The 21,919-nt window shown below is 42.3% G+C and overlaps 1 protein-coding gene across 2 annotated transcripts in view; it reads left to right on the top strand.

The window, feature by feature from the left end:
• The window catches only part of MCPH1 (microcephalin 1), a 1,086,437-nt gene that overhangs the window by 513,623 nt on the left and 550,895 nt on the right, over nucleotides 1–21,919 (top strand). For both annotated transcript variants that reach the window (XM_069235811.1, XM_069235810.1), the window contains exon 12: nucleotides 6,083–6,160. In XM_069235811.1, coding sequence (XP_069091912.1) covers nucleotides 6,083–6,160 — 78 coding nt within the window. The remainder of the gene's footprint in view (nucleotides 1–6,082; nucleotides 6,161–21,919) is intronic.

The raw sequence follows: 21,919 nt of genomic DNA, 5'->3' as shown, positions 1-21,919 counted from the left end.
GAACTTACCATACCGAATAAACTAATTCAGAAGTTGGAGATCCAGGATGTTGTTCACATCTGCATTCCTCGCGAGCACCAAGAAGTAAAGAGAATAAAGTCCTGTGCTGCTTCCTTTAAGATGCACCACCTTTGTGGCCCTTTGTGCAGCAGTGCAAGAGCCTCTGCATTCAGAATTGGAAGCATGTGCTTTATAGCACATGGTGGAGGGCGGAGGGCCCACCAGGAGGGACATGAGGGGTGAGCACATCAACTGGATGGCCCAGCAGCCCGTTGTGATTGGCTCCTAATTAGATAAAACATAGGAGATCCTCTCCTTACTTGAAGATGGTGCAATAATAGGGGTAGGGGTCAGGAAGCATTTTAGGCAGTAGATGCAACAGAGGATATAGGGGCTTGGATCTGTTGCTAGTGATGGCAACCTTTAGATCTATCCCACCTGTAAAAGAAATTGAATATTAGGTGAAGTGTTTGTACCGGTTTGTCTCTGCTAGGATTGTTGCCTTCTAGAAGACCTAGGAGCTTCATATTGTTGATAGAACTGATGTGCAAATGAGGGCAGTTTGAGTGAGTAGGCCAAGCCCTGCTATTCTTAATGAGATCCAGGGAGGAGTCAGGCTTTTCACCAAAAAGCAGAGGCCATGTCTAATGAACTGGCATTATCTCTAATACTAATGCATGCTGTTAGAAATTGGGTTACCGGTTAATTGGGGTATGAGCTCTGGTCAGGCATCAACCACAACTCAAGTCCAGGAAAGTATCAGGCAAACCATAAATTAACCTGTGCCCACCTCTGGTAGCTTGGCACAGAGCAGTCAGGCTTAACCAAGAGGCAGTGTGTGAAAAAACTGTGCAACACTTCAAACAGTAAAACAGTGACAACATCACACAAAAAGATTCCATACCAGGTTAGAAAAATAGAGCGGAATTTGATAAATAAGACCAAAAAGGCAAAAATCAAATCAGTAGAATTAGAGATATGAATTTTTAAAGAATAAACTGCAATATAGTGCCTAAGACCAAAAAGCACAAACTGTAGCTATCTGGTCGTGCTTGACCAAATCAAAGTGAAAAGTTCAAGCCGACAGTGATGGACCACGGGTTGTATACTGTCCCAAGTTAGTCTCGCTAAAGTTCTACCTTCTCAAGAATTGTGACAAGAGTTCCATTCACGGGGAAGAAGTTCGCTTGGGAGCAAGGAGAAGGTTGGTGGCAATGGCCGGCGGTGCGTGAGGAGCATGCTGGGCATCCCAGACAGATGGACTGGAGCTCCACAGTGCGATCTACGTGAGCAGATAGTGCTTGCTGCATAATGAAACAAACTTACTGTTACTCATGCTGGATTTCTGGGTGAGCAATGAGTTCCGTCGTGAACGGGCTTGTTCAGAGAAGAGGCTAAAAGCTTGACTTTAAGAGCTTTAAGACCACTTCCAAAGACTCAGGACCTGAGAGACATTTCTTGTGGTCAGGAGCTTGCGAAAGATGGGTCCAGGAGCTGTTATGTCCCTGAGGCTCAGATCAGGAGGCCAGCAGGATAGCCCTTCGAGTCACTCTGGAGTATTGGTTTCAAGATGGCTTCCAGTTCTTCCTCTCCAAACACAAGGACAGCAAGCAGCAGGTCAGCACAGCAATGCAGCAGCTCATTCAGAGTTGCAGTCTAGTAGAGTGGCAGTCCTTTCAGCAGCACAGCAGTCCTTCTTGGCAGAGAATCCACAGGTTCAGAAGTGTACTGAAGTGGTGGTGTCTGAAGTCCAGTATTTGTACTTTGGTTCCCTGGTTCTGGAAGGTGAAAGAAGCTTCTAGACAGTGGCTTTGAATAATAAGGAATTCCCTTCCTTCCCTGCCCTGGCTCCAAGCTGACTACAGTGACACTACAAGGTCGTTAAGCCCTTTGTGTGTGGACAGGAAACAGCCTTTTCAGATGTAAGTGAGGCTGTGTCCAGCTTCGCCATCCCATCCTACCCAGGATGGCCCATTAAGCCACACCTAAGCTCCCATTGTGTGTGGCTGTCTAGGAGGAATACACAAAGCCCAGTTCCCAACTACACCAAGTCATGTGACCAAAGACAGGCTGCAGACACCAAATAGCTAAGGCAAGAAAACACCTTACTAACAGTACTTGCCCTACATTATAGAAACACTGCACCCTGCCTTTTGGGCTACTGAGGGCCTCCCCTAGGACTTGGCTATAAAAAGGGAAGGTTTGGACCTAGCAACAAGTTTATTTTGCCAGGTCGAAATAGCAGTATAAAATGTTACTACAGGCTCTGCAATACCAGAGCTGAGACATGTTTAAAGGGCTACTGAAGTGGGTGGAACAATCAGTGCTGCATGTCCACTAGCAGCATTTAATTTACAGGCCCTGGGCACTGCTAGTGGACTTTACTAGGGACCTTTAAGTAAGTTAAATATGCCAATTGTGGATAGGCCGATATTACCATGTTTTAAGGAGAGAGAGAGCACAAGCACTTGTTATCAGTGGTAAAATGCAAAGAGTCCTAAAGCCAACAAAAACAAATTCAGCAAAACAAAATGGAGGAGGTGAGTCAAAACGTTTGGGGATGACTCTGAAGAAAGTGCCAGGTCGAACACACTCCATGTAAAAGCCTGCCTTTTCACCAAAAAGTTGCTTATCATTTAATGGCATATCCATCAGAATGGCCAGAACATCATCTGAAAAGCTAGTTGAATGTATTCAGACATGTTGGTGTAAAGTAATGGCAGGGCCCATGGTCTGGGATATGGAATCCACAAACCTAAGCTGCACTTCAGGATCTGTTTTGAAGCACCTGAACTATTACTATTCAAATCGAAACATAGTTTCTTCATGTGTTCTGGTAGGTTTACCAATACCATATTTCCCAATTCCCCAAGGCCTGGACTTATCAGCCTAGGAGGCATGGGACATTCCCTATACACTGAGTCAGTCTGCCTGTGGAAAAAACCTTCTAACCGATGGCTTTTAGTTGCTTTGACTCCCTGTCCAGAGAGGCAGTAAGGAAGGTCCTGGGTTTCAGCTTAGAAGTTGAAGCCTGAACCAGTGAACCATGTTGTGTGAAGACAAACATTTCACGTCATTCAGAGCAAGTCTGAGGCACCTGGCAATCTGTCTGTGGAGTGATAGACTGATCTCAGAGGACTGTTGTGCTTTTCCTTTTGTATTCCTCTTGAAAAACGCAATAAAAGATATAAAACAAACTGTGTGTCTGAAGAAAATTTGTGGCCATGTCAATTGAAAATGCGCTGTTTTTAAATGGTACTACAATAGCATACTGTGCAGCTAAAATATATTTGCAACAGTGTTCTCCGTAAAGCACTACCAGCTTCATACTACACCTGTGCCACTTTCCTGCTGAATACATTTGCTGCACTTGTTCTTTGTGTGACGCTTGTATTTTTCACAATCCCTAAGACTTCAATGAGGTAACATTGATGGCAGCACCCCCCGCTCTGAAAATTGTTCCAGCACCACTGACCTGTGGTGAAGAAACTGAAGGAAGATGCATCCATCAGAAGCTGACTTCTACCTTGCCTACAATTGATTCTGCTTTCTGCACAGAACATGCAAAGATGCTAATTCAAGTAGAAGTAATTAAACTGGAGCAGTGGTTTCCAACCCTTTGACTTTTGTGGACCTCCACTTTATCATTACTGGAATCCGGGGACTCCCCACTGAGTCATTACTGAAAGCTGGAGACCTAACCTGTTAATATTATTTAATTTTCTAAGCAGTCGCTGACCACCTCTCCTCCCCCCCCACCTTCAAGGAGGCTTTGCGAACCCCCAGGGGTCCCCAGACCACAGATTGGGAACTACTGAACTGGAGTACTGCCTGGCTGTTTATGTAACCCTGTCATACGCAGTTTAAGACTATGCCACAGGTGTGCCCTTTAGTCTGCTACACTACTACAGTGTTTTGTGGTATGCTCTCAGCTGTGATGGCTGACAATAGATCTTCAAATCAAGACGAGGATCAAGTAACTCCTTTGCAAATGCAACAATAGTCAGGCATTAGGATATCTGGAAAGTGTCGAGCAGTTTATTTGTCCAACCGAGGCCCTTAATTTAGGTGGTGACACAAAGCGTTTTATTGTGTAGTGGGACAGAGCTAATTTGGGAGGTCCATTTTAAAAAACTGCAGCAGTCAGATTATTGAATTTGTCACCTTCTGTTGATTGAGTGGCTCCAAAATAGCACATCTTTAAATGTATGGTAGTAGAATGTGTGACCTTTACGTAGCTCACCTGCATTATTGCCTCTTTATTCCTGTTGAAGTTTGTGTGTGTTTTAGTGGGTGTGAGTGTATTCTGTTTACACGTTAATGCCATGAACGTTGTGAATGCCGCGTTGTATATGGCACATCAGTCGCTGATGACTTTATTGCAACTTCACACATCTGTATGTAGGCGTCACATTCATATGATGTCATGTGTAATTAGTTTAGTATTATTATTATGTGGGAACAATTTTCACTGCAGGGGTGCCACCATTAATGTTATATCACTGAAGTTGCAGGGATAGGTATCGTGAAAAATTCGAGCATCACACAAAGAACAAATATAGCAAATAAGCTACTGTAGCATGGCTATTTTGGAGGGGAGTACTGCAGCACCGCACACACAATTACTTTCAGCGCCAATGGATACATCAGGATACGAAAGAGAGTTTTAGGTCCATGTTTTTTATTTTGTTGCTAATTCATAGGCACTGGAAGTAAGGGTGCAGGGGGGTACTGCAGCACCCCAAGAATAATCATGCTGGAGTTCAGAAGATGAATAAGCAATGCAATTGCCTTTACATTTTGTGTTTATCTTATCACATTTGCAGCCTGTTCTAAGGCAATAACAAATGTCAGGGTATGTCTTCCAGTAAATTGCTGCTTATTTGGGAACTGGTGTTTACTGTATTTCTGTGACTGCAGAGTGAGAGTATTTTGTAAAAGTGACCTAAATGACAATCTTTCCGGGGTACAGAAAGTGAAAGCAAAGGCTGTCGGACAGTGGTTCCTAACCTTTTTACTTCCGTGGACCCCTACTTTATGATTACTGGGACCCGGGGATCCCCACTGACTCGTTCTTGGAGTCCGGGGACCCCCCACTAAGTCATTACTGAAAGCTAGGGACCTAATCTTTTAATATTTTTTTATTATCTAAGCAGTCGCGGACCCCCTGAGGAGGCTTCGCGGACCCCCAGTGGTCCCCGGACCACAGGTTGGGAACCACTGCTGTAGGATATCAGCATTTTTCTAATACATAACATTTAAATGCCTGCAAATGAACTATACACATTTGAAAGTATATTAGAAATTGGAAAAGCACAAATAAATAACACTTTTTGTAATTCTGAAATGTGAAGGAAACAAAGATTTTAAAAGGATCAAAACATATCAAGAAACGTATTGGTGTGCAAATGATAAATATTCACTGCAACACAATTTCCAAATATTATTGTTATATAGTTTTACCTGCAAATTTAGTGGCAGTTTCAACAGAAAATGCGTTGTTCGTAAACAACAGTGCACTACCTCACTTGTGCTACAAAATGCACCACAGGCTACCTACCACGCTCTTAAAACTCCCCTACTGAATGGCCGTAACACTTGTAATTTTTGTGTGATGCTTGCATTTTTCACAATCCCTATGACTTCAGTGATATAACATTAATGGCAGCACCCCCTGCTCTGAAAATTGCTCGAGAACCACTGGGGTGTTTGTATTTTTGAAGCTTGACTTTGTCGTGTATTGCTTTGCACTGTGCAAGAACTTCAATGTAATACCTCACTTCTGCTGTAACCTTAATTGAGCATAGAGGATTTGGCCAGAATCGTCCCTGCATTTTAGGCTCCATATTTACTGAGCAAGCTAGGCAAGGTTCTTAAGATATTGTGAAATGGAGCACAAGATTATTTCTTATTTCCGTATTTATTGGAATGCATCATTTTTTGCAAAACACAATCTATAGCAGACCCATCTTCTCTAGAAAGCTGCTTTCATTAGTACTTAAAATGGAAACTTCTTTTGTATAATGTATGAACCTTTCTACAGAACTGCAACTAATGTATGTGTGGCCATTGCTGGTTTCAGGTACTCTGGTCTCTGGAAAATGGTCGCTGGATCCCTGAAGAACCATACGAGCTTTCCTCTCACTTTCCTGCTGCTCCTGTAAGTCCTTTTTGAAAAAATACCGAAATGTTTGTGGATCCTGTTCAACAGGGAGTTATCCTTTTGGCGCAAACAGTAACAGATTTTGGGTGTCAAGCATTTGTTTTCCTTGAACTGTGAAAAGAAACAGTTTCCTATACAAATTGTATGAACGGGCATGTTTTCCCGGGGGTGTGCGTTTGCTGGGATTTTCATAGATGGTGTTTGAAAATACGTTTTCTGCCCTTTTATCTTCACACAGTTCAGTGCTACACTGTACATTGTGACCGGTTGTGAATGTTGGTACTCTGTAACGTGTGAATACAGGTTTTCAACCACAGTAAACCCTAAACGGTGCCTAACCCTTTGATGCAGCCCTACAAACAGTAGATTACGCTGTTTGACCAACTTATCTTTTACAGCCGCGTGTAAAAAATGTGGTATAGCAAATAATGACCGAATCGTGAAACAGTTCCACTGCATCCGAAGTATTTTGATCAACAGTCTGGTTCCAATGGACACAAAAAGTCATACATACGCTGTTTTAGGCCTATGCCTACCACTGGATTAAATTCTAAACTTTTTTGAAGTACTCAAAAACAGTGTTTCTTTCCAGGAATTCATGAATGCCTAAGTATTTACACATTCATGAATACACCAAGGTACCCTTGGTGTACGGATTTAAACACCTGTAAATATAAGGAACAACTAGTTCACTTGCTATTTTTCATTAAACCACTAGGGCAGTATTTCTATATATGACGAAACTTGTTCCCCTATAGCCCTGCCAGTTTTTGCGTGGTGCCTTACAAAGATGTGAGGATGTTTGTCTACTTCAGTAGGCATCCATAACATAGGGAGCTCACAACGCACCTATGTGAGCAGATATGCTCCCATGTACTACTACATCATAATTTTTCATGTCAGTAAGTCCATTTACAAGTGTAAATTTATATTTAATGAATAACACACGCAAGTGTACATTCATAGGTTAAAGATTTGCACACTCTAAGTCAACTTCTGGGCCTAATTGTTTTGTGAATCGGACTCCCATTAGAAAAGGCTTGCTGTCTAGTAGTTCAATGTTAACTACAGAATGTCTCCTTGAACTGCATTTTGTAAAAATGTAAAATAGTACTACTGGCGGACTACCTATGTCTTTCAAAGTAGTAGTCACTTACCTGCAGCCAAACACCGCCGCTGTTCCTTTCTCTGCTCTGTGGAGATCTCAACAACAATTGCAGAAATCTCAGAAAATCTAGATGTGCGATTCAATAGTAAATGTGTGAAGGACAGGAGAGAATGACTAGAAAATGAGGAAAACTTAATACAAGATGGGAGGAGTTTAAGGAAATTTAAGGAGGGGTTTAAGGATGGACGTACTACTACAAACACTCCCGCAAAAGAATAATAACAGTGCTATTCACAAAGTACATTTCTAAAGTTACTACAACCCTAAATGTTTCAAAACAGTGTCAAATATAGTCCAACCTAACCTTGGAATAAGTCAAGTATCACACGTGGCCAATCACTGGTTTTGCAGCACACTCACATAATACACAATGGAGGCATGGAATTGTAATAACACTCCATAGGAAATAAAAGTTTTTCAACATTTAAAATCTCTCTCTCCATAGATAGATAAACTATATAGTTATTAATCACATTTTTTTTATTACTGTTGCATTTATAATAAATGTCATTGAAAAAAAGAAATTAAACTTGAATTGAATATAATTCTTAACACGATGTTAGTGAAGGTGGGATATTTTAAATCATTGTTTAAAAATCATTTGTAAATTAAATTATTTATTTTTTAGACATTTAATTTGATGAGTTAATGTACTGTCACATTGCATTTGTTCTAGGTTAGAAATAAGTATTTACAATTAATTTACATTTGAATTGTGCATTTAAATATGGTAAATATTTTTTAAAGCATTGTAATGTTGTATTATGTTATGTTATACTGATTTGTATAGCATAGCAATCACCCAAGAGGGAATCCAGGTGCTTGGGCATGTACATAGTTTTGTGGTCCTCAAGGTGCTTATACGAAGAGCCTAGTCTTCAGCTTCTTGCAGACCACAAAGTGAGGAGGAGGAGGCTCTGATGTGTAGAGAGAGGCCGTTCCATGTCTTGGGTGCGATGTAAGAGAATGATCAACCTCTAGTTTTACTTTTGCAGATACAGGAAATATGTGCAAATGAGGCAGAGCACAGGTTTCTGGTGGGTTGGTGAAAATGTATGCAGCTGTTCAGGTTTTCTGTGCTGTGTTGTGTAAGGCTTTGTATCTGTGCGTAAGTGGTTTGAATTGGCTGCGCTTGTGAATGCGAAGCAAGTGAAGCTTCCTGAGATGAGGTGTGTTGTGCATGCGGCATGGGAGGTTGAGTATAAGTCTTGCAGTGGTGTTCTGAATGGTCTAGAGTCTGTAAGTGTTGTTTGGAGAATCTGGCATAGAAATTGTTGCCATAGTCCTGCCTGTTGGTGATGAGTGCTTGCATGCCGATCTGCCTGGGTGTTCTGAGGCAATCATTTGAACATTTTTCACAGCATGCGTAGGATGTGAAAGCAGGAATTGAACCCTGCTTTGACTTGAGCTGTCATGTTGAGCTTGTCGTCCAGGATGATCCCTAGATTTCATGTGTGGTCTGTGGGTTTTGTTCCTAGCTCTGATGGCTACCGGGTAGAGTCTCGTGTGGAGATCTTGCTGCCGAAGGCCAGTACTTCCATTTTGTTAGAGTTGAGCTTTAGACAGTTAATTTGTATCTAGTATGCTACCACTGTCATGCAGTTGGTGAAGGTGGTTCTGGCAGCGGTTGTTTTGGCCGTCTGGGAGACAATGAGTTGGGTGTCATCAGCGTAGGAGATTTGGTGATGTCTTGTGTATCGATGATGTGGGTGGGCATTGTCATGTATACGTTGAAAAGAGTGGGGCTGAGGGATGATCCATGGAAGACTCCGCATATCAATTTCTTGGTCTATGATGTGAAGAGTGGCAACCTGACTCTTTGGATTGTTACTTTGAGAAAGGAACAGATCCATTTGAGAGTGGATCCTTGTATGCCAATCTTGTGAAGTCTTGTGATAAGGGTGTTATGGCAGACAGTGTCGAAGGCCGGAGAGAGGTCGAGCAGGATGAGGGCCGCTGTTTATCCCCAGTCCAGGATGATTCAAATGTCATCGGTGGCCATAATAAGTGCTGTTTCGGTGCTGTGGTTCTTTCTGAATCCTGACTGAGCGTTGTCTAGCAGGTGGTGAAGTTTGAAGTGGGATGTCAATATACTGCTATTTTGCTTTGTCCTGCGGATTCCATGTGGTATGACACCCAAGATGAAGAAGCTAGGTGTCTTTTCTGGGCTCCAGTGTGGGTGTGGCTTGCGCCTTTGAATCTTCTGTACTCCTCCCAATTGTCCTGTTGATTTCATAGAGTAGTTGGTCTATTATTGGGTTCCTGGGTCCAGCGCTGTGTGGCAAGGAGCCCCTGACTCTACCTTTTGGGTTTCGTGATAGCTGTGACTGTGTCCCTTTGATCCTCTGTGCTTCTGTTGCCTTTCCCAAGACTTTCATGGTGTGGCTGACGTATTACTGGGTCTGTGTCCAGGATTGGCAGGGTTCCAGGTAATCGTTCTTCAGGTTCAATGCTGTGCCAAGGCTGGGCCTCTGTCTCCAAGCTTAGCCCTTTGGAATTGTTGTGCTGCTTGGGCCTCCCAACATCATAGGCAGTAGAGCAGCAGAACAGAGCAAATTTAAAGTGGGGGTGGGGGGAAGTCAACTGCTCTTATCTTACTTGACCTCTCTGCAGCCTTGGGCACATCTCCCATTCCATCTTACTGCCTCACCTCCACAACCTGGGCTGCCATAACTTAGCACTAGAATGGCTGGCCTCTTGTCTTGAAGTCAGAACCTGACCATGTCTGGCACTCACCGGGTCAACTTCTGTTCTGCAATTTGGCACTGCTCTCAAGTGTCATGGCCAGTGACAGAAAGCATAATTTTGAAGAGAGCAACTTTTCGTATTATATTGAGCTGTGTCGTCTGAGTTACTATGATTACAGACAAGAGTGGTGGGTTTCATTCTGGCAGAACCATTGTAGCTACATTAGCCAGACATCCTTGGACATAACTGGTTTTGAGGAGAGGGGACAAGAGAATGAGAATGTTCTGGCTCCACTGTCAAGCATGGACTTTGGGAAGCCCTGCACATTGCTACACACCACCGTTTTGATAATCACTAACATGTAGTCCAGCAGACTCCAATAGTCACACAGCCAAATACATCTGCAAGAATCACACCTGATCACCCACTTTTGTAAGGGATCTTCTATCAAACCAAACTGACACATTCATCCATGATAACAGTAGTTTGCTAAAGAGATACAACCAGCCTGGGCAGCATCTTCTGTCCAATTGTTGTACTGATACCCAAAACTCACTGTTCCTTCAAACAGAGTAAAATTGTACCTTTCTCAACTACATGCACGTTTGTTTTGACCCATCCCTTTTAGTAGACTAAAGTAGACTAACTCTGCCAGGATGTACCAAACCATGGAAAATGTTACCCCACAATGCCCTTTGGGTTCAACATCTGTTTTGAATAAATTCATCCGTCCTACCCGGTCCCATGCACCTCTGTCATTGTGAAGGGGAAAGACCTGTACACCACATTGGCACATTTCTCCATAATTTAATGGAACACTTTGGGGGTCGATACAGTTTACTCACAGTGTTTACATTTCTGTTGGATGCATCGCCTTCAGACACCATCAGCAACTTCATCATCATTGCCCTCATTTTCACATTGGGTCTCGTGCTAGTACTGTAAACTATAGTAATTTGTCCTATACATTCCCATGGGGATTCCTCCACCTCGGCGGTGATCTTCACCTACATGAGCCAAATTACTTTTAATAAGCTTACACTCGTACATCATGTCATAGTAGACTTCAGTCCTTGATTTGAGAAGATGTAGATGTAAGCATACATGTTGGTGTAAATCTACTATCCAAAATGTTGAATAATAAATAAGTGAGAGTTACTTAAAAGTTTAGAAACAAACATACACATGTGTAAATATAAACATGTATGTATACTTTTGTGAATAGGCCCCTATATTGATGGTGTCTCCAATACTAAATGGGAATACCTTTTATGCAGAGATCAAAGATTATAGGCCTGGTATCTGTTTCAAAGGATTAGTCCTTTTTTCTATAATCTGATATGCTCTGTGTGTGGTTTCAGTAGTAAGCATTTGGTTTCCTAAGATCTTTGTGTATTTTGGAGAAATGTTTGACATTTGTGAAGCATCAGAAATTGATAACGAGAATTTGTATACAAAACATGTCTCTAAAGATATGAATGGGTTAAAATGAAAAATGAGCCATATTGTGTATGTACTTGTTGCATTTGGACCATAATCTACAAAATCAGATGTTGAATGCATAGCTAACGTTCACTGTAACATGTGGGTGAATTTTAACAATATGATAAAATATTACCAATAGGAATGCCGCGCTCTGTTTCTTGCTCAGTAATGAGCGGGTTGTTTATGCATGTGTTCCTTGCTATCAGCCATCAGCCCCTCTATAGGTCTGGTGCTCGTGCTCCGATCAGGAAGGCTCTTTAATTGAAGGCTGACCCCTGCTCGCCTACCCACAGCAGTGCTCTGCGTTTGTTCAGCGCTCTCTTTTAAGTTTCATGTACTCCCAGGCATGTTTGTTTACACAACCCAAGAATGTAACTTGGCAAGAGAAAGGTTTCTGCTCCTCTCATTGTGAAATTACACATCTATTTTGAGTTTTCATCCAATCCCCGGAGCCAGAAAGACATCTTGGAGAAGGGTTCCAGTTCTTTTTTCATGTTGGAGGAGGAATGCTAAAGTAATCTACATTGTGCGAGCCTGTGATACGTTATGCCGATGAAATTAGCAGAATCCTCGAGAGAAGTTATAAAACAATAACATAACGTATTTATTAAGCGTTTCACTGGCATTCAAATCATTGAAGGATATCAAAATATTGAACAGTGGCAGTGCTCGTATTAAACCAAAATCAATGCTAGTTGGGAAAAATTAACGAAATAAAAACCCAAATATCTATGTGCAGGCATATGTAGTGAAAGCCCAGCTGAGGATCATCAGAGTGCTGCACTTTAACAGGGATGTGGCGAAGACGATATATAATAGCAGGTATTTCCATGTTTGTATTACACATATATTTACAATTTTAGTCCTGTGAGTTTACAGGTTAGCGCAGGATTACAAGATTTTCGGCGAAGTGTCAACGCTGATTATAGATAGAACCCTAGTCCCCAGCAGCTTTATCCACTTGTCCACATCTGCTTATTCCACCCTCAAAGACCGAAAAGATCACAGCATTGATGAGAGCAGGGTTTCTGAAAACAGTGTTTCAGAAAGGTTTGGGAAAAGAAAAGGCTCAGGTTGTCCTTGAAACGATGTCAAGGGGATTGTTGCTTTGCTAAAATGTCACACAAGAAAATATTTTCAAAGTGGTTGTTGCAGAAATGTAACCTAATAGTCAGTGACTGGGTTGGCCCGAAATTAGGGAGAATGGTCACTATAAATAGGGAGACAAACCCTCCAATTCGCTGTTTGCGATGTGAAAAACCTTTCCTACATCTGGCCCTTTGTTTCTACAGGCAGAAGGCACCAGCATTATCTGGTTGTTGAGGAAATGTAGTGTCCTACTGCTGGTGGTGATTATATGGATACTTAATTTTGGAATAAATCAGACATATTTTCTGTAGTGAGACAAAGTCGAAGATCAAAATTCATTTTTAATGTATTTTTATATAGCAGCGAATAGCTTGTCTACAAATATTGTCAATATTTCAGACAAATATAATCAACCACTTGTACACTTTTCATTAATTGATGCTGAATACTCAATACATATATAATATCCTGGAAATGCCAATAACCTGCAGAACGTACTATTATTTATTGTAAGTTAAGACTAAACTGATTCATCCCCAGTTTACATTAGGATCTTTGAGGACCCTGCAGGATTTATCTGTTTCATCCTGCGCCTACACAGTCTGCAAAAAGTGATTTTTTTAAAAGCATTTTATCAAACCACTCTTCAAATATGGAGGCTCTATCTGATTTCCATTGATGAGCATTAACGGATCTTGCTACTAGATGGATATAAAGAGTAATTTTGCCTGGTTATAAAATGTTCCTGTTCTATGACTGGAATATCACAAAACTGCATCTCTGAGGTCTGTTAGAGTTCCTAATCCTAACCGGCTGCTTATATAGCTGAAAATGTGCTCCTGTTATCAATTTAACCGCAGGCAAGTTCAAGAGATATCAAGCCACTGTCATACATTCTTTTTTAAGAACCTAGTACAGGATAGATCAATACTGGAACCAATCTTGTAAACTAAAGAGTGAGTATGACATAGCATCCACTTGGAGTGCATGGTCCTAAAGTCGGCTCCTCTATTGAGACGTGTAACCTATTTGTACACTTTCACATGGTTTGTTAATTATTATGCTAGGTTTGTTGGCCTGTTTGTTATTTATTTTTTTGCAGGTGATCTGATCGCAAGAAAATTTATTGTATACCATACACTGTGTTGAAATAAGAAGAGTATTATTATTATTCCATATACTTTATGAACTAGCTTTTACTTAAAGAGTTTTAATGTAATTTAAATTACATTTTTACTTCTGTTGTATCTCATACGATCAGTTATGAAACTCTCTCCTCAGTATACAGAAAATCATGACCACACAATTAAATCAACTACAAGCCATGGTGCACAATACCAACACAAAGGTGTTTGCTATTAGGTTTTCAAAATGGTTGCTTTTTCAAATAGATTAAGGTTCCATAGAATAGGAATATAATTTTATAAAATGTTTCCTAAAAGTGAGTTGTACTTAAATCATACGTTTTAAGATGAAATGTTATAAATGTAAGTTATCACGTTCAAAAGCCTGCACAACAGGATGAAGACGATTCATACGAAAAGTGAAATTTTGATATGCAGTCTAATAAAATATATTAACATGTCCCTCTTGAAAAGGCATAGTAAAATTCTGTATATGGTGTGTTAAAATGTTTCTAATGGGGAATTACATAGCAATTACATCTTAAGAAGTACATGCCTAGCCCTTTTAACAATCCTGAAAGGAAAGATCTCATTCTAACCAAAGAACAATTTGCAAGTGTCCTGAAGCTGAAGTATCAATGGTGAAACCATACTTTGGATAATTGATGTGACAAGGCTCTTCAAAAGCATACAATTCTAGTGTGCCACATATATGTACTCCCTCCCTGCTTTTCCTGGAGAACAAAACAGCATAGAAAAAGATATGTTGGCACCTCTCACTATTGAGCCTCTGAATAAAACTCAGAGTCTGTCCACTTCTGATGTATTCATGAGTTTATCTTAAAGCTTTGTCAGCAAAGATAAAGCTGGTAACTCTTTTAACCATTTAGAATATAAAAAACAAAACGTGATGTTCACCAGTACTAGGGCTATTAAGTTTATCATGCACAGTTGAATGATAATGGTAAAAATACGTGTTTTAAAGACAGTCTAAAATGGTGTTTCCAAAACTGTGGGTTACGACACAGTGGTGGGGCATGAGCTGATTTTTGGTGGGTTGCGAAAGTCCAAGTAATAAATCAGAACCGTAAGGAAACTTGAGGGGGGACCCCCTGCAAAGTCCCTTGAGAGGCTGGTCCCTCCCCTAGACGCAGTCAGGGGCCTGCCGCCCATGCATCCTGTGTACTCTGCTGAGAGGGCCCCCTGGAGGCACCATCGGGGCCTTTGTTAAGCCACTGTAATAAATAAAGATGCCTTTAAATTACATGTTAATCTTGTCACATTTGCTGTACTTAATGGACACAGGTCAAATGTCAAGCTATGTCTTCTGACAATTTACTGCTTATTTTCTTAACATGGGGATTGGCGTTTACAAACTCCTTTTACTTTACAGTAAGAGAAAGAACAGTAAAGATAATTATGCAACAAATTTGCTGGCTTACAGGGAATGTGAATGGAAAGGATATAGGATGTCACTTTTGTAACGCAAAAGAACATTTAAAAACGTGTAAATACCTGTAAATGAACTGTACACATCCAGCAGCTAGGGGAGAAAAAATTAAACACATTTTGTTGTAATTCTGAAGTTTTATGGAAACAAAGATTTTAATAGGATCAGAACAAATCAAGACACTTTACTTGGTGATGCACAGCCGATAAATATTCCCTGAACCCCGATTTCCACACATTATTGTTTGTGTGCAATATAATTTTATCAACAAAACTGTATTTCTGTGCAAATTTAGTAGCGAAGATGTCTGTAAATGACACCGCGCTACTACATGATGTTTTAGTTACATTAATAAATCACCCACCTCATGTCCATTAAAGCTGGGTGGGTGGCAAAAGTTTGTCATTCTAAAAATTGAGTTGTGGTTCCAAATAGTTTGGGAAGCACTGGTCTATAAGATTTTATACTGTATCAAAATAATACAAGTAAGCTAAAGGTAATGCAAAAATAGCCTTCTACAGGGACACTGCCTGGAACACGGCTGCCTGGCAGAGTTTCACTGAGCTCCTGCCAACAAATAAAGATCCTGTTGTAAATCCTGTTGCATCTGGCTCTCAGATGCCACCAAAACCTCCTGGATGACACACAAAGTACTTTACAGGAGAGTGGGGATGAGATTGGCAGCCAGAGGGCTGCGCAGTCATAGGAAATACCAAGCTGGAGAAATGATGTTGTGCTGGAAGAGATCCTTGGGCTGCAGTCAGAGGAGAGAAGGCCTGTGAGTGGCAGGGGGGTGCACGTTAGTTGTTGCGGCCCGCCCATGCATGTCAGCCGCATACGGCCCTGAGGACCAAGGCCAGCAGGGGTGAGGAGAGGCATGCGGCAGCCTAGATGTGGAAAGGGCATGAGTGCTCACCTGTGATCACGGGGCCTGGAGGAGGTCTCCCCAGCCAACTGGAGTTTGTAGAAGGCAGCTCACGAGTGCGGCAGGCAGCCGTAATGAGAGTTGGCAGCCTCGTGATTTTGCAAACCACTGGGAGGTAGCAGGGGGGCTGAGGCCCGGATTCAGTGGAGGAGGGCACGTCAGACACAGTAGCTCCCCCATACAGTAAGACACAAGCCTACATTGTAGCGGCCGTACCTGTTCAAGCCCAGGCAGGCCGTTCCGTGGCTGTGGCACGCTCATCCCGAGACGTGCTTGGAGAACTCAGTGGCCCTCTTGAGAGGTGGGCGGCCTGATCAGGGCTCGGAAGCCTCAGTGATGGTGGCCCCATGAGGCCTGAAGTGACTAGGGGCCCCACACTGTGCAAGGGGGACATGCCGGGAGCCACAGCCCCCCCATGGTCACTAGAGGTGGCAGAAAAAGGTGAGTCAGGCAGGCTGAGGCTTGGGCTGGCCATAGGCAGGTGGCAGAGACCCCGTGACCTGGAGGAGGCCCCTCCATCGGGCTCCAGGTGCAGAAGGGATTTGGGGTGGCCTAGTGGGCCCCAAGCATGTATTGTGGCAGGAGTCTGCACGCATTGGGCCTGGGCCCCATGTTACTGATGATCCTGTGAGTGTTGGTCTTGGCAGGTGGATTCCTGTGACAGGGGCCCCAGAACTGGATATTCTGAACCCTAAAAGGAAAGGAGTTGCCCCCTAGAGGGTCAGCGGACATATCAGCCTGTGTGCGCCTGGCTCCCCCCTTGCCGCATCGCAGACTGAGAGGGATGAACAGGTTGCTAAAGAGTTGTCCAAATTCTTTAACATTGAACAGGCCCACAGGGTGTTGTCTCTGCCGCTGGGGGCACCTCTTACAACCATCATAGCCCGTATGTTTAATTTTAGGAATTGTGACATTATTTTGCAAGACGTTTTGGTGCAGGGCCGCTGCTATTCTAAGAGCACATCTCTATCTTTCCAGACTACATCAGAAAAGCACAAGACCTGCGTAAAACTATGTGTCAGTCATGAAGGGACTCCAAGACCCAGGCTTGAAATGTAGCCTGATGTACTCTGCTAACCACAAATTGTGCACGATGGAAAAGCACTGTTTTCCTATACCTTTGAGGAGACAAGTGGAGTTAGACTTGTTGGCTTAGGACACACCTGGGAGGGATGCCCAGCGAGAAAGGAACCCTCAAAACACTGTGCGGCAATCAGCGAGGCTGAGAGGTTGGAGCATGTCTTCTGTGAGCCAAGACTCCTAATAACTGATGAGGCGCATAGTGGTTTTCCCTGACTGAACCCTTGCAGATACGGAGATGGTGCCAAACACTGGAGACTCATTCTCACAAGAACCGGTGTGACCATGGATTGGGCAGAAAAAGTACTGATGCAGGACTGACATGAATTCCTAGGAGTACAATTTTCAAAGTTTCTCTGAGCTGAGGGAGTAGGTGCTGTGGTACACCTACAGTGACCTCGGGGTGGGGCTCAGCTCTGATCATAAATGTTGCCAAGGGTATGATGGCAAAATGGTGAGAACATTTAAAATCGGTGTCAGATGTGTACAATGGAATGTAATCTAATTAGGGATTAATAGACGTGATGGCAGGGGTGACAGTGGCCCCTCAACTAGGGGCTGGAGTGCCTCAAGCCTCGCCACTCCCAGTGGTCAGCATACCACTTGCTTAGCACACTCAATAGCTGGGAAAAGGTCTTTGATCTAGGGGTGAGGGGATGGGTGGTGGATGTGTTGGCTCGAACTGCCAGTTGCGGAGATGAGTTTGTTGCATGTGCTGCCCGAGGGAGGGGTGTTGGGACTACTCATGACTACTCATGTGTGTTTGCATCATTGTCCTGATAAGGTAATGCAGGGGTTGTTACGAGGCTACAAGCCCCCCCAGCCCCCACCACCTGTAGTCAGCATTAGGAATACGACTGACAGAGGTAGACCTAGTGGTGACTGTTAACACCAACAACATATTAACTTGGAATGTCAGAGGGCTGGGTCGTGTAGAAAAAAGATGGAGGATCTATGCATTCATGAGGTGCTATGGAACTTCAATAGCCTTTCTGCAGGAGACACGCATATGGCGGGGACTGTATACAGGCTCTGCATGACAGATCGCACGGTCTCCTGTGTTCTACCTCCTATTCTTTGTGAGAAGGGCGTTGATGTGGGTTACAAGATACACAAAAGAGATGTGGAGGGCTGGTATATTGTTCTGTTCAGAACCTTGGAGTAGAGGAACGTATGTCTGATCAATGTTTATGCACCTAACTCTGACACCCGCAGTTCTATAGATGTCTGTTAGCTGACGTCATAGAGTATCTGGTGGCTGACTTGGTGATGGCAGGTGACTGCACTTGCTTCTTAAAAGGGACCTTGGACTGACATCCTCCTAGGCTCCACATAAAGACTGCACTGACAGGGGCCCCTCGGGACCCACTTGAGGGGCTGAGGTTGGTGGACATCCAGCAGCTGAGACACCTACAAGTGCGGGCCTTTACCTGTTATAGATAGGCAGCCGGAACCTATAGCAGGATAGACTATTGTTTTGTCTCTGGGACAATGGAGAGAATGTGCAGAATGCCACTTACCATTCCCTTTTGTTAATTGGAAAAAACCATGGGCGGGGGTGACCGGCTGTAGTGTTGTATTGTGGTATAAGTCCTAGCTGTCAGCAGTTCTGGAATTCTTCTTACTAGGTCTTTCGTGACATAGTCCATTTCCAGAACGGAGACAGTGGACTGCGGAGGAGCAACAGTTTGATGTTGTATGCTGTTGTGAGTCTCCCTCGTTATGAAGAATATACCAAATTAGAATAAATAAATGTATTCTTACCAACCGTTGATGGAGTAGTCTCTACAGATTTGACGACGAGTTGGAGGACTGTTCATCGAGCCAGCACCCGGCAGCATTGCAGAATTGAATTTCGATGCTTAATTACCATCGATGTCGGCTGATTTGCATCCTATCCGTCATATTGTGCCAGGTCGGTGTAGCGTATCCTTCGGTGAAACGTAGACTTTGTGTGCATGTTTCTTTCTGCATATTTCAGGATTCCTGGGGCGCTGCGGCAGTAACGGTTCCTGTGAACCGCAAAAGGGCTGTGTGCGGTTCACATAACTGAAGTGTAGGAGGAACGTTCTTTACGTCAATGTGCCGCCATCTTGGTTTGGGGAGACAATACGCTATCTTTCCCTAGCCCTCTATATTTCATGCAATTTTAACCTGAAATCACAAGAGCTTTATTCTATTTACAGTGCTTTCAATAGTGCTTTAGGGTTTGGTTATTTTTATTTATTTTTTGGTGTCAATTTTGTGCATTTTAACAATCCGTGCATGTACATTAAAAGAGGAAGAAACTTAAATAGAAACATATTCTCTCAAATGTATATTTGATAACCATACTGACATTTTACAGTCAACTGCAGAAGGCAAGTTATAGAACTACTGTCAACTAACGAAGGAGACAGTGGAAGTATGGCTTCAGGCAATACTTGGAACTTGTCACCTCCACAGCCTTTTATACCAGTTTCTGGTATATCAATTCTAAAATGGGAAGATTGGTGTGAATATTTTAAAAAGTGTATATCCACCATTGAGGATGAAGAGGAACTCACATCAGAATTTTTTTTTTTAATTATTTTACGTTGCTTAAACCTTGCTGGATTGAACGTTTTTAACAATTTAAATAAGAAATCGATGCAAGAGGGTCAAGGAAATGTGTATGTAAATGCACTTAAAGATTTGAATAACTATTACAGACCTACAGTTTGCATTGTAGTTGATCGTTATAAATTCTTCCACAGGGAACAAGGGAAAGATGAATTGGTGGAAGATTATGCTTCTGCATTAAAGAACTTGGCAATTACTTGTAGGTTCGGTAACCTGCACGATGAACCAATTCCAGATCAGATTGTCATGCAATCATCAAATACTAGCACCCAAGACAATTTGTGGGCCAAAGGAGCGAGTTCCTTTCAGGAGGTTATTGACATTGTTAAGAGAGCGGAACTTACTGGAAGATGTACAAAAACAGTTCTAGGGGAAAGTAAAAGTGAAGATGCCATAATTGCAAGAGTTAAAATTCACAAAAAAACGCAAAAAGAAGTGGATAGGAAAAACAGATGTTGAACAGACAAGTTACACATCTGATGATAGAAGGAAATGTTAAAGATGTGCTAGCAGTGAGCACCTTGCCAATGATAAATTGTGTCCAGCTAGGAAGCAAAAATGTTAAAAGTGTGGTGTGATTGGTCATTTTCAGAGAGTGTGTCAGAGCAAAACTGGAAGTCGTATTTTGCACACTGCAGAAGAGGAAAAAAAGGAAGAAAAAACCCATGTGTCAGATAACATTGGGTGGGGTGAACATACATATTGTAGTTGATTCGGGTTCACCGTATACGATTGTTAATAGGGATGTATGGAAAAGGAAATTTAAACAGACTTTGGGTGACGAGTTATGTCTTCCAGACATAACCATTAAAACATTCACTGGTGAAGTTATTGAGTTATTAGGATTTAAAAAGTTGATATTTCAGTACAAAGATAGGGAAACCTTAGGAAAACTGTATGTTGCAGTCACAGGTCCCTCTGTATTGGGTTGGATTGATCAAGGCAAATTAGGTATAATATTGGATACAAATAACCTGGAGCCAGTGTTGATGGTCTAACCAGAGTTAGAAATTAGTAATGTGGTTCTAAAAAGATTTCCAAATGTATTTTCTGGCTGTATTGGGAAAATGAAAGGGTTCAAGCATGAAATCCACTTAAAAAAGATGCTAAACCGCATGTGCACAAAGTAAGAAATATTCCTATTTCTCTGAAAAAAGATGTCAAGTTGCAATTGGATAAATTGCAGGAGGAACAAATTATTGAACCTATAACGTCTTTGGAGTGGGTGGCTCCCTTTATAGTAGTGAAGAAGGCCAACGGAAATCTAAGATTATGCATTGACTTACGGAATCTTAGTAGTAATATTCTTTTTGACCAATTTCCTTTGCCACACATCAATGAAATGTTATCACGCACAAAAGGTATGAAATGGTTTTCATCAATTGATTTAAAAGCAGCTTACCAACAAGTTCAATTGCATCCAGACAGTAGGAGTTTGACCACTTTTTTACTCTGTTTGGGTGTTGCAGGTTTAGGAGAGTGCCTTTTATCCTAGCGTCAGCGGCAGCTATGTTTCAGAGATTGATGCATTCAGTGTTTGAAAATGTGGATAATGTTATGGTCTTCCAAGATGATACTCTCATTATGGGGAAATCCAAAGAAGGCAAGTAATTTTAAATGCCAAGTTGAAGTGGCAGTGAAACTGCACACACAGGCCCTGTAATGGCAGGCCTGAGACATGGTTAAGGGGCTACTTATGTGGGTGTCAAACTCAGTGCTGCAGGCCCACTTGTAGCATTTAATTTATAGGCCCTGGGTACATGTACTGCACTTTACTAGGGACTTACAAGTAAATTAAATATGCCAATTGGTATGAGCCAATGTCACCATGTTTTAAGGGAGGGAGCATATGCACTTCAGCACTGGTTAGCAGTGGTAAAGTGTGCAGAGTCATAAAACCAGCAAAAACAGTGTCAGAAAGTGGAGGTAGGCCGGCAAAAAGTTGGAGGTGACCACCCTAAGGCTGTCAGGTCTAACGTGTGTCCCCAGTTGAAAGTGGGGAGAGATACCCAACCCCTTGGGAGCTCTCATCACTAAGGTGGAAGTATCTGGAGAGACCATCAGCATTGGCATGGTCAATCCCCGGGTTATGCTCGACCGTAAAGTCCATACCCTGTAGGGAAATGGACCACCTCAAGAGTTTAGG

Source organism: Pleurodeles waltl, chromosome 5 (genome assembly GCF_031143425.1).
Source record: "Pleurodeles waltl isolate 20211129_DDA chromosome 5, aPleWal1.hap1.20221129, whole genome shotgun sequence".
NCBI lineage: Eukaryota > Metazoa > Chordata > Amphibia > Caudata > Salamandridae > Pleurodeles > Pleurodeles waltl.
The sequence above is the reverse complement of the archived record's forward strand: the minus strand, read 5'-3'. Positions and strand labels throughout refer to the sequence as shown.